We start from the raw sequence: 13,395 nt of genomic DNA, 5'->3' as shown, positions 1-13,395 counted from the left end.
TAAAAAAATCACCAAAGAACAAATTCATTTTGAGTAGCACCAGATTAATGGCACTCTTTAAAAATTGTGATGTGATGTTATGCTTGAGAAGTTGTAATGTTCTGACAACTCCATTCACTTAGCCTCGGAAGTGGAACTTTTAAGCAATAAACCAAAGATACAAAATTATAACAAGCAAAGCAAATACAAAGCTCCGGCTAGTAAAACAAACACATTTTTTCTTCTTTGTTACAACTACTTGGCATCATCTATTTTATAAACTAAACACAAAATTTGTAGTAGTTTAGTTCATTCTGTCCAAAATACATCATCCTTGTTGTTACCATTTCCATTAATAGTCAAAAGCCCTTTGCTCTCTTCATCTTCCTCTTGCTTTGTTTCCCTCCCTTCAATGCAAGCACTACTAGTACTCATTTCCACCCCACCCAATTTTTGAGCCTTCAAAGCCTCGGCCTCCCAATCCGTCTGGAGAAGCACGACATAGAGGATGGACACGACGCAGGCTAGTTGAGCTGACATAAGGCCAAACCATAGGCCGGGGAATCCAACCTTGAGCCAAAAGGCGAGTCCAACGGCCACAGGAGTACCAACAAAGTAAAACGAGCCCAGGTTGACACGAGCACCCACCGCTGGTCTAGCAGTGGCACGGAGAATGCCACAGCCTGTTGTCTGTGGGCAGTTCCCCAGCTCACAGAGGCCCATGATTGGCATAACCGACGCAACCAAGGACATGACAAGGTCATCCTTTGTGAAAAGCCCTGCCCATCTTTCTCTCAAGATCACTGTCCATGTCACATTGATGAAGCCAATCAAGAAGGCACAACCTAGGGCAACCATGGCCGCTAGCTTGGCCTTATAAGGGTTGCCAGCTCCAAGCTCATTCCCAACCTACATAATGTAACTTATATTAAGATAACCAAACATAATAACCTCAAAAGACAAAAAAAAAACACAACCACTTGAGCAAAGACAGATTGAGAATATTTGAATAGTAAAAGGCTTGAAAAACTCTCTTCCACACTCTAATATGTTAAAGCTTCACATGTAGAATTTATTCCAATATTTAATATTTTAAAAAAAATATTATAATTTTTTTCATGGAAAAGAAAATACTACATATATTGTAAAATAGTATTCTTTTGTAAAAACCAAGATATCAAACATTTTGGACATGTATGAATGACTATTTTACAAAAAAAATCATCAATCAAAGTCTAAGAAACCTATTTTGCTAGACACCCTATAATTCTTTTATTAGTTTTTTATTATATTTTTCCTTTAATAGCAATTTTTTTTATTATTCTAGCTTTTAAAAATAAAACAAGCACATATTGGGTGTGAGAGCCCCAATTATATGAATGAAATATTAGTGGGAACTTTCTGTTTGCCTCAAACACTTGCCTCGCAAGCTCATGAAATTGGTGCTTTAAAACAAAGTTGAATGAACTCTTCTATAGTGCTGATTTGTCGTATATATATATATATATATATATATATTGGACAGATTGTCCATTTAAAATACTTTGTTGTGTATAGTGCATAAATGTCCAATCATGTTTTTTCTTTCTTTTTGTTTTCCAAAAAGATTAATCTTACAGGTCACCACAGTACACTTGGTACAATAGTTTATAAACCAATCCATTACTACATAAAAATATAAATAAAGTTTTGTTTGGTTTAGGAGTAATGAAATGGAATATGATTGGAATAATATTTACTATAATTAAGAAAATTAAGAAAAAAAATTAATTGTGTATTAGAATACCATTTTCTTTTATTTTTAGACGAAATGCTCATTCCATTAAAATAGTGGAAAAACCACAATCTAATACTTTAAACTGCACTAACAAAAAAAATCTTCAATCAAAATAAAGAAATGGAATGAAAATAGCTCAAAATAGAAGTGTTGCTATATAAGTGGTATCTCTAATGCTACTCATTGAATTATAATCAATAAGACTCAATTTTATATAAAATATCATATAGCTTTAGGTGTTTTATAACGTTAATCTAAAAACAAATATATGCAAATCCCATTATAAAATTTGATATGGCTACTAATATTGTATAAGTATTTTAAATATAAAAAAAAGAATATGATAGAAAGTATACATGTTAAATTACATATAATTATATTAGTAGGGTTTATACATTTTTAGATCCTGTGTTTTGTCTCATTACCTGTTTAGACCTTGTGTTTTGACAAATTATTTTTTGGACCCTGTGTTTTGTAAAATTATTCAAATAAGCCCCTAAACCTGATTTTGATGAACAAAAAATTGAGTATAACAACAGAATTCTTAGGAAGAATGAATATATTTTTTTCTGAGTTGTTAGTTTGATTAATTATTTGTGATTTTAGTTCAAAAATCTTTGATCAAAATCTAGTTTAGGAGTCTATTTGAACTATTTTAGAAAACACAGGGTCCAAAAAATAATTTGTCAAAACACAGAATCCAAACAGGTAATGAGACAAAACACAGGGTCTAATAAATTATAAACTCATATTAGTATCACTTTTGCATTTTATTCCACTACATATAGTTATATTATTTTATTTAAAGCCAAAAACTTCAAACTACAACAATAATAATATATGAAAAAAAAAACTTTTTTATGTCACTTTGTAAAATGATCTTTGGAGACAGGTGTCGAGTGTTTTAATAATAATAACTCACTTTGTAAACTTTTTTATGTCACTTTGTAAAAATAATAACTCATTTTGTGAATTAAATATACTAAATATTATATTATATCATATATAATAAGATTTAAGGTGTCTTAAGTGTGTGGGATGAAAAATATTCGAATGGTAGTGTGTTTTCTTTTTACATTTGTTCTCATTTAATAAACACAAGGAATTGATTCTCCTTGCCTTTTTAAATAAAAAGATAGAAATTATTTTAAAGAAAGAAAAAACAAATAAACAATCATGCCCCATCACCAATTTTCTACAAAAAGATATGAAATCACTAAGTTCTACTTTAGTATCCTAACATAATATAGATATGTGACAAGCTTGTCCTCTATTGGTTGTCAATTGACTTTGTTGTAGTTCCTAGCATAAAACTATGTTTGATCTTTTTTATAGAAAAAGATTGTTAAATTTTCAAATTCCAAATATTAATTTTAATTTTTTTTGTTATTTGCTCAAAATTCAAATACATATATTAAATAATCTTTTTAAATTGTTAAATGCAAAAGAACTAATGTTTAATGCTAGATAAATGAAAATTCAAAAAAAATAAAAATAAATGGTTAAATGTTATATAACAAATTGTCAGCTTTATTAGGGGGTTCAAATTCAAAGTTTCTGAAATGTTAAATAATATTTTTTTTGTCAGGGTTGAATAATAAATTTTAAGTGTTCATATTCTGAAAATTTTAAATTATGAAATATTAAAAAATTAGTTTCAACTTTATTAAATGCTCAAAGTCTAATAATTAATCTTAATCTTTACACTAAAAACATTACATATTAAAAGATATATTTTGTTCTTTTTTTATTAATTATGAAAAATGTTAATTTTAAATAAAAATTATTATTTTTTCAATCAGTATCATATTTTTTTTTATAATTTTTTGTAAAGATTATGAAATAAACAAGACAAAGCAAAAATAAATAAAAAATCTCAGGTAGGAAGGAGACTTGTTTGGCATTACGAAATGAGAGTGGAGTTATGGTTTTCAAAAGCGGTTGAGGCCTATGCCTCGAGGCGCACCTTGAGGCGAGGCAGTTCAAATATTCTCCGAGGCTACGCCTCTACTGCATTCACTGAAGCGCACGCCTCACCCTCTTGAGGCACTCATGAGGCGCACGCCTCTGAGGCGAGGCCGTATTGAAGCGCGCACGCCTCACTACTTAAACATTGTTTTGGCTGATTAATAAGGCTCAGAGCCTTGTTTGTTAATTTGTTTTGTTTGATTTAATAGCTGTTTTGGACTTTTTAATTGAGTTAAATGGGCTTTGTCATGGGATTTTAAACTAAATTTCTAATTAAAGAAAGAAACAAAATAAAACCCTAAAATTACTTTCTCTCTTCTCCTTCAACTCTCATTATTTCTCTTCCCCTCATTCAACCCTAAAATGATGATTTCTTGGAGATTTAATAAATTTAATTTATAATTTTAAGACTTGCAACAAGTTATCTTATGACTTTTATGAGTTTGATATGGAATTATGTGTTGCTTGTTATGAATTTTATGATATGTTTTGAATTTTATTTGTTCTTATTGTTGAGGCGTACACCTCGCAATACTAAAGAAAAAAACCTCGCCTCGCCTCACGATTTCTCTTTTCAAAACCTTGAGTGGAACAATGGAGAAGAGATACTTATTAAAATTGTCTTTCTAATATTTGTTAAATAGGTTTTTTTTAGAGAATAATTTACATTTTACTTCTATTGGATTGAATTTTATAAATTTAGGGAGAATGCACCCCTCCAACTATCATATCCCTCTTGCCAAATATTTACAATACACCCATTCCAATACAAGAATTATTACATTCATTCTATATTTTACCCATAGATTAAAATATTCAAACAAACGGAATATTATTCTTACTATCATTTTTTTGTTCCATTATTACTATTTTACTTCTAATTCACCGAATCAAACTCATTCTTGTTCCACTATAACTATTATAATTCTATTCCAACGAACCAAACACATTAAGAACTTGTTAACCAACTATTTTTTTGAAACTAGTCTCCCCGACTAATCTTATAATATTTGGAGATCAACAAACTATCACAATTGCTATATAGATACCTGAAAGAACTCGACCCAAATATGACTATTTTGGTTCCAAGCAAGCAGTGGGCCACTATAGCAACTTATGACTATTTTATCAAGTAACTGTGAGTTTGGTTAGAAGCAATGTGGCACTATAGCAACAAATGATTATTAAATTTAGTTAGTTAGTTACTGTGTCAGTGTGTACTGTGATTTTGGGTAGTTCGGTTCCAAGCAGTATGGCTACAGTAACATATGACTATTTAACTAAGTCACTGTGTTGCTGAGATTTTGGTTAGGGCTACAGTACAGTGTTGCTGTGTTCCAAGCAGAATGGCTACAGTAACATATGATTCTGCTTTTCAAATAGTGGGTGACAAATTTGATTGGTTAGACTAGACTGTCTCATCACTACACTCAATATTTGAGTGCATATTTTAAGTTTACATATCTTTACTCTTTTACAAATTTTTTTGTTGCATAATTACTTCTAAACAAGACAAGACAAAGTGTTACTGTCATGAAAGATTGTTAGTGTAAATATTAAAAGGAAATTAGTGTGTGTGGAATGTAAAGATACTAATGTGAGAATAACTAATTGGTGAAAAAAAATACTTTTTTTATATTTTCATTTTTTAAAATGACATTCTTTTTAATAATTTTTTTACAAAAATAACTTTCCCAGCACAATTTTTAGTTTTTACAGTGTAACAAAAAAAACCATTTTGCCAAATATACTATTTTAATTCATAAAAATAAACCCTTTTATAATCTCACTTTATAAAATAATTTTCTTTTCATAATAGTATGCACAATGGTCTTTGTCTGGAATTCATGTCTGGAATTCAGATGAGTTGTCTAAAAATCATGGGAATGAATTCTCGACATGGCATCCGAATTTCCAATAGTGTCAGGATATGGAGCGTCGATTAATTTTGTTTTGATAATTTTTTGCAAGACGACACTACAACAACATATTCAAGTACTTTTGAGGTGGTGTCTAAAATTTTCTGCAAGGTGTCAAGAATTTTGTAATGTCATAAAGTTTTGATCAAAACGAGGATAATGGAGAAATTACTATATTAAAAAGTAGGGAGGGAATTTGCCAAAACAAAAAAGTATATTGTAGTGAAAAAAAGTTGGTGGATAAGAGAGGAGACATACCCGGGTGGAGACACAGCCAGAAAGAGCCAAGGGGACAGTGTACATCATGCTAGTGGTCTGAATGAGAATCCCAGTGGCAGCCACAGCCAGAGTTGGATTCGCCAAGTACCCGGCCATCACCGTCACGATCTCGTACCACCACCACTCCAGGCATATCCCCAAGCAGCTCGGCACAGCCAGCCTCAACAGTGGCCCCATCCCACCCCACACCTCTCCAACCCCACCGCCACTACCATCACCACCACCAAACACTCTCCAACTCATCACCATCTCCCTCCCCTTCCCCCACCCCAAATACCACCCCGCCATCAGCACAGCCATGTTCAAATTCGTCAGCACCGAGGCTGCAGCCACACCGCCCACCCCGAGCCCCAGCACCTTCACCATCAGCACGTTCAGAGGCGCGTGCAGGGCTACAGCCGCCATGGTGCAGTACATCATGGGCTTGACTGCCTGTTGGGAGCGGAGGAACACTCTCAGTGGCTGGAGCAGGCTGTTTGTTAAGAGGTCTGGGAGTGAGTAGAGGCAGTATGTGGCTGCCATTGATGTTATGGCCTTGTCTTGGCCCATGCCGATCATGATTCTCTCGAGGTTGAGCCAGAGTAGGCTTATGGGGATGGCGGCGACGAGGAGGATTAGAACCATTCGCTGGAAGGAGATGGCGAGCAGGGCCCAGTTTTTGGAGCCGTAAGCTTGGCTGCAGACGGGTTCGAGTCCGGAGGCCAGCCCCATTAGGACGGAGTAGCCGGTGATGTTGGTGAACCCTAAAGAGAGTGCTCCACCGGCGAGTTCGAGGCTGCCGAGTCGACCCAAGAAGAAGACTGAGACAGCAGCACGGAAAAATACGAGCAAGTTCATCCCCGTAATGGGCAGAGCCAAACCCCATAGCTCTCTCAGTTCTTGTAGAATCTGTTTTGTTTGTTATCAAAGAAAAAACAGAGGAAAATGAAAACCAAAACCAAACTGTGTAAACATATAAAACCATATAATATATTGATTCCATTATTATTATTATACCTGGGAAAGAGTTGGAAACTTTCGAAATGAAAAATCTTGGTCTTTTTCTTCCATTTCTATATAGTTCGATCAAACAGTTTGAAGAAGACGAACAAGCAAGATGGTTGTTTAAATAAGCAAAGAGGGTTTAGAGTTAATGCAGAAAATGGTGGATGAATTGAGAAGTGGGGTTTGAGAAAGAAAAGGGCACTGTGTTTTTGGAGAGTTGAAAGCGAAAGAAGTGACTAAAGACGGCTAGGAGTAGTAGTAGAAGCACTGCAACCATGGTATTTTTGGGGCAGAGTTGAAGACAGAGAAAGAAAGAAAGGAGATATTATTAGATAATGAGAGATGAATAATGGGATTTGATTATTATAGATATGTATGAGGGGAAAGAAAGTAGTGCAGAGAACGAAAAAGAAAGGCTTTTTCTGAGAGAGTGGGAAAGTGACGGCCAGGAAAGGGAAGAGGCAGAGTTTTTGAGAACACGAGGAGGGTTTTGTTTTGAACTTTTCATTGCGACTGCTGTTGACAGATTCCGGTGAGAGAGAGATATATATACATATATCTATATATGTATAGAGAGAAAGAGAGTGTGAGTGAAAGGTCGGTTTCTATTTATGTGTTTTTCTTTCGTGGATTTGTTTAGTGTACGAACATTTGAGTGCTGTTCACTTTTGATCCTCTGCTCATTAAACATCAATTTAGGAAAGAAAAAATTAGGTTTGTGGAAAAAATAGTCGAAAAATGCATCTCAAATGAATTGGCAAAAATAATTATCAACTCGCTCAACATAATACAATCCGTCTAATTAAGACTTCACTATTTTTTTAATACATTTAAATATATTAATATATTATCTACATAATTAAATTAATTAAGTTTTTTTTTGCTATAAATTCAAAATATTATTTTAAGCTTAAAAAATAAATTTCACACTATTAGTACTAATATTTAAAGGAAAAAAATAAAAAAAATGTAATTTAGAAAAAAAAAATCTTCTCACTTCGGTTTGAGCAAGTTGACCTGACTAACCCGACCAACCCACCCAAACTATTGGACTAGTTAAAATAATTTTTTTCTTATTTGGGCAAGTTACGAGTTCACTTTTCCTAACCCGATTATGACATTGGACAGGTAAAAATATTGTGTAACCCGACCAACCCGTCCAATAATCAGCCCTAAAAAAACAGATATGAAGACACTACCTTCAACTAATTCTTTTTTTTTTCATATTTTAAAATAATAATTTGTCAAAAAATTCTTAAATTATATATATAAAAAAAAACTATTTAATTGTTTAGTTTTAAAAAAAAATTAATTTCTTGATGATTTATATTATTTTTAATTAGAGAGTAATATTTTTAAAATATTAGAAATTAATTAATTACAAGAAAATATTATTGTGCTATTAAAAATATTTTCTACAAAAAACGAGTTCCATAAAGTATTTTTAGAGTAATTTTTTAAGTATGTACTTCATATAAGAGCAGTTATAATGGATTGTAAAAAAGCTAGAAGAATGTTATATTTAGCACATCTTACAAAAAAATATAAATCTAATCGTATTTCAAAAAATGTGTCAAATTTGGCACATGTTAAAAGTTGTGATAAATTTGGCATAAAATATAGTATGAGCTAAATTTGTCAAATCAATAAATGTCATTTTTTTATTTAACATATTGTCATTAATTATTATAATTGAGTAGTTAACAATTAATGACCAACCGTATATCATTTTTTATAATGACAAATTTCTTGGAATACATAATTTGGATAATAAAAAAAATTTATATGTTCTCAAAAAGTACTAAATGAATTATTGTTTTTTTGTGTTAATTTGCATCTTGTGTATTGGAGCACAATTGTAAAGATTAAGGCAAATATAACATTAACCCATTTTTTGTGCTATATTTGACACAAAATTTATATATTACATTGGAGATGGTCTAAGAAATATATGATTCTCGAACTTTAACAAAAGAGCATTATTATTGGGCACTCATAGTGTCTAACACCAACTTGTAATGATTTGTGTAATTTAATATTTGGTTTCACATATAATTACGAGTAAACGGTGGCTAAAATATTTAATGTTTTCAAAATGTTGCATTTTTATACTCAATCTTTTTGTTTATAGTAAATATACTCAATGTCTTCAAAATGTTATACTTTTATACCCATAGTTTTTTTGGTGGTAAATATACTCAATATTTTTAAAATGTTGCACTTTTATACCCAATTTTTTATTATTTTAAGAAATAATAAGAAAGTAAATGAAAATATAGGTTTTTAATTATTTTTTTAATTTTTAATTATTTTCTATTTCTTATTCTTTCTCAAAATAACTATTTTAAATAAAAAATTATTTAAAATAATTAAAAAATATAATTTTTTTTTTAAAAAGTGAAGGAAACGGATAAGTTTTAATTATTTTGATTAATTTTAAAATCTTAATTTTTTTTATTATTTTGAAAAAGAATAAGGAAGTGAAATTAATTTAAAATTTAAAAAATAATTGAAAACCTATATTGTCCCTACTCTTTTCTATTATTTCTCAAAATAATAAAAAAATAGGTATAAAAGTGCAATAATTTAAAAATATTGGTTATATTTACTGCAAAAAAAAAATTAGCTACAAAAATACAATATTTTGAAGACATTGAGTATATTTATCACAAAAAAAAAGTATAAATGTGCAACATTTTGAAAACATCAGATATTTTAGCCGCAATTTACTCTATGATCAAAATATGTAAGATTTAATATTAAATTGTACCGATAGCGATATGATATGATCAGTGTTACAATTTAGAAAGTAGTATAGAAGTAGAATGGGTTGCATGGTAAGAAGCATGAAGTTCCATCTCAAAACTAATTGATGATGAGTGGAGTAACTCATACTCTTATGTATTGTTGAATGTACCCACAAACTTTCCATGTGGTATATTTTTTCTCTAACAATCAGAAGGCTTAAAGAAAGTCGAGGAACGGGGATTAACGAGATTTATTTTGGTTTTAGTATTTTAATAGAGATTGGTAAGATACACAAGTATAATTTGATATCATTTAAGCAAAACAAATAAAAAAATTTAATATTATTTCCTCTTGTATTTTCAAATACTCTCCGAACTAACTTATTTGTACCATAATAAAACACATTCATCTATATTAAATACTCAATTCACAAAATCACAACAATGATCAACCACTGAGTTTAGCATTGATAAACCTTTACATAATATCAAGAAAGTAGATATATATATATATGGAGGATAATTCTTTCGGACTTCACTTTAAGCTCTATCGGTAGAACCCTTAGTGTTCTCGACATGTGAACAGTTTTTGGCACGATTTTTTTTTATGGCCGTGTATATTGTAGCTATTTAGAACATCCTGCAAATTTTCAGAAAATTCCGAATAGTTTACGGTACCAAAAACTAAGTTAAAACATGTTGTTGCACGCGTGACTAATTTTTTTTATGCGCATGGAAAACAACATGTTTGAACCTAGTTTTCGGTACTGTAAACTATTCGGAATTTTCTGAAAATTTGCAGGATGCTCTAAATAGCTACAATATACATGGATATAAAAAAAATTGCGCCGAAAAATATTCACAGGTCGAGAAACACCGAAAGTCCCACCGATAGGGTTAAAGTAAAGCCCCTATAGGAGAATTCTCATATATACATATATAGGGAAATTCTCCTATAGGAGCTTCATTTTAAGCCCTACCGGTAGGGTTCTCAGTGTTCTCAACCATTGAACAGTTTTCGGCACGATTTTTTTATGACCGTGTATATTGTAGCTATTTAGAGCATTCTGCAAATTTTCATAAAATTCCGAATAGTTTACAGTACCGAAAACTAGGTTCAAACATGTTGTTGCACGCGTGACTAATAATTTTTATGCGCGTGGAAAGCAACATGTTTGAACCTAGTTTTCAGTACTGTAAACTATTCGGAATTTTCTAAAAATTTGCAGGATGCTCTAAATAGCTACAATATACACGGTCATAAAAAAAACCGCGCCGAAAACTGTTAAGGGGTCAAGAAACAGTAAGAGCCCTATATATATAGGATAATTCTCCTATAAGGGCTTCCTTTTAAGCCCTACCGGTAGGACTCTTACTGTTTCTCGATCCCTTAACAGGTTTCGGCGCGGTTTTTTTTATGACCGTGTATATTGTAGCTATTTAGAGCATTCTGCAAATTTTCAGAAAATTCTGAATAGTTTATAGTACAAAAAACTAGGTTCAAACATGTTGCATTCTACGCGTATAAAAAAAATTAGTCACGAGTGCAACATGTTTGAACCTAGTTTTCGGTACTGTAAACTATTCGGAATTTTCTGAAAATTTGCAGGATGCCCTAAATAGCTACAATATACACAGTCTTAAAAAAATTGCGCCAAAAACTGTTCACAGATCAATAACACTGAGAACCTCACTGATAGGGCTTAAAGTGAGCCCCACAGTCATATATGCAAGCCTTATGAATGTTTCGAAACTCACATCAATGTTTTAGAGTACGTAACAATATTATCACAATAATTTACATTATCTTTTAGTCGAAACTAATCAAGTGGGAGAAAACTATCTTAGCCCAACACTAATACCAAAACACAACAAAATATATATAAAAAAAAATTATTTAAATGCGTTTTTTGGACGTTAATTTAACAGAAACCAAGGTTTAGGGAGCACCTAATAACGTTGGATAAACAAAAAAAAAATGTACTTTTAATATTAATATAACGTAAACACTAATGGAATGGCTTTTATGTCCTTAGACAATAAATTACACTTATTTAAATGAAAATGATCCCTCCATTAATATGTTTTTTAATTCAATCACTTTTCAAAAAATATATATTATTTATACAACGTAAAGATTTTTCTTAAAGGCAAAATAAAAATGGAACAAGTCCATATAGATTTTAAAGGTTAAAAATTTTATTACAAATCTCACGAAGAGAAACCTCCCTAACAGATTCAATAGATGGTGAACCCAGATTTTAAAAATATTACAATTAATAATAATTGTAATCATTAATGTCTATAATTTTGAGCAATCTAAGCAGAGAAAATATCATACCAAAAATTGGCAAAACCCAAAATCTTAGTAGGACAAAACGTCATTATTCAAAAATAAATTTTAGACTTTCGATATAAATAGTTAAAGAAAAGTTATTGGTCAGTTAATCAGTATCTATAAGTACTCTTAACAGTTCGGTACATTAATAAATTGAAACTCTATATTTTTACATGATAGTATATAATGTAGTTACATGAGACCTCCCACAAATTTTTTAGAAAATTCAGATAATTTTGGATGCCGAAATCAGGATTTAAATAATTTGTTGCACGAATGCAATAGACTGTTTGAATCATAATTTCGGCATCCTAAATTATCCAAAATTTCTTGAAAATTTGTAGGACATCTTATACAACTACATTATACACCATCATGTAAAAAAATAGAATAACAATTTATCTATGTACCAAAAATATAAAAAATACATATAAAAAACAATCACTACTACTCATATAGTTAAATATATTATGCTTATATTGATAATTGATGAGATTTTATGACTTGTTTTTAATGAAATTATATCATTCATTTTCGAAAAATATTAAGGAATAATATTCCTTATTATTTTTAATAGATATGCATATGCATGCGGGGAAGCCAGCTATTAGCACACTTTGATGAAAACTTCATTGTGGAATATGACTTAGTTTCATATATTCTTTATATTTGCATGCAAGAAGTGAAACATCCACTACAATATTCTATGCTAATTATGTGTACCAATACCACAAAGGTCTATATAGAATATATATTTATATATATAGCATTGTTTTCATCACTAATATTTTATGATATATGGTACATTTACTTATAACATAAAAGGTTATAGGAATAGAAAATTGTAGTATTGTTATACCTTTTTGAGATTTTGGCAATCATATTTAACTGCATGTGATTCTCATTCTTATTATTCCTTTAATTATATAATTTCAAATTTACTCTTATTTTAAAAATTATAATTGGATAAAATTTATGCCAAAAATACCCATGTGATGAAAAACTTTATAATAACAACATCACCGAAGTTTGTTTTAACTTCTTTCTCTAAACGTCTTTGGTTTTTATTATCTCATTTTTTGGAGAGAATTTTATTTTATTTTGCATTTGGATATAATTATTATTTTCTATATATATATAAAAAAAAATTGCGACTAATTGATTTTCATTTTGAAAACAATAATATTGAAATATTAGTTTAAAATTTTATGATTTGAAATATTAAAATTATGTGTTTTAAAAAAATATGATTGATTAATTGTTTTTTTTTTTTGGAAAAAGAAAAAAAGGGAACAAGTAGAAAATAACAAAATATTGTTTTCAATTTTTATAAAAGATTAATGTGGTTTTGAATTTGAGTTTTTAGTATTTTTCCAAGGCAACTAATTAAAAATTTGGCTATCC

The 13,395-nt window shown here is 30.3% G+C and overlaps 1 protein-coding gene across 1 annotated transcript; it reads right to left on the bottom strand.

Moving 5' to 3' along the window:
* On the bottom strand, nucleotides 1–7,464 carry LOC133804563 (protein DETOXIFICATION 54). Its single transcript, XM_062242714.1, has 3 exons — nucleotides 6,919–7,464; nucleotides 5,902–6,810; nucleotides 1–888 (listed from the first exon to the last, which is right to left on the bottom strand). The coding sequence occupies exons 1-3, from the start codon at nucleotides 6,970–6,972 to the stop codon at nucleotides 289–291; spliced, it is 1,563 nt and encodes a 520-aa protein (XP_062098698.1). The 5' UTR covers nucleotides 6,973–7,464; the 3' UTR covers nucleotides 1–288.
* Nucleotides 7,465–13,395: the final 5,931 nt, after the last annotated feature.

The sequence above is a fragment of the Humulus lupulus genome, chromosome X (assembly GCF_963169125.1).
Source record: "Humulus lupulus chromosome X, drHumLupu1.1, whole genome shotgun sequence".
Classification (NCBI taxonomy): Eukaryota; Viridiplantae; Streptophyta; class Magnoliopsida; order Rosales; family Cannabaceae; genus Humulus; species Humulus lupulus.
The sequence above is the reverse complement of the archived record's forward strand: the minus strand, read 5'-3'. Positions and strand labels throughout refer to the sequence as shown.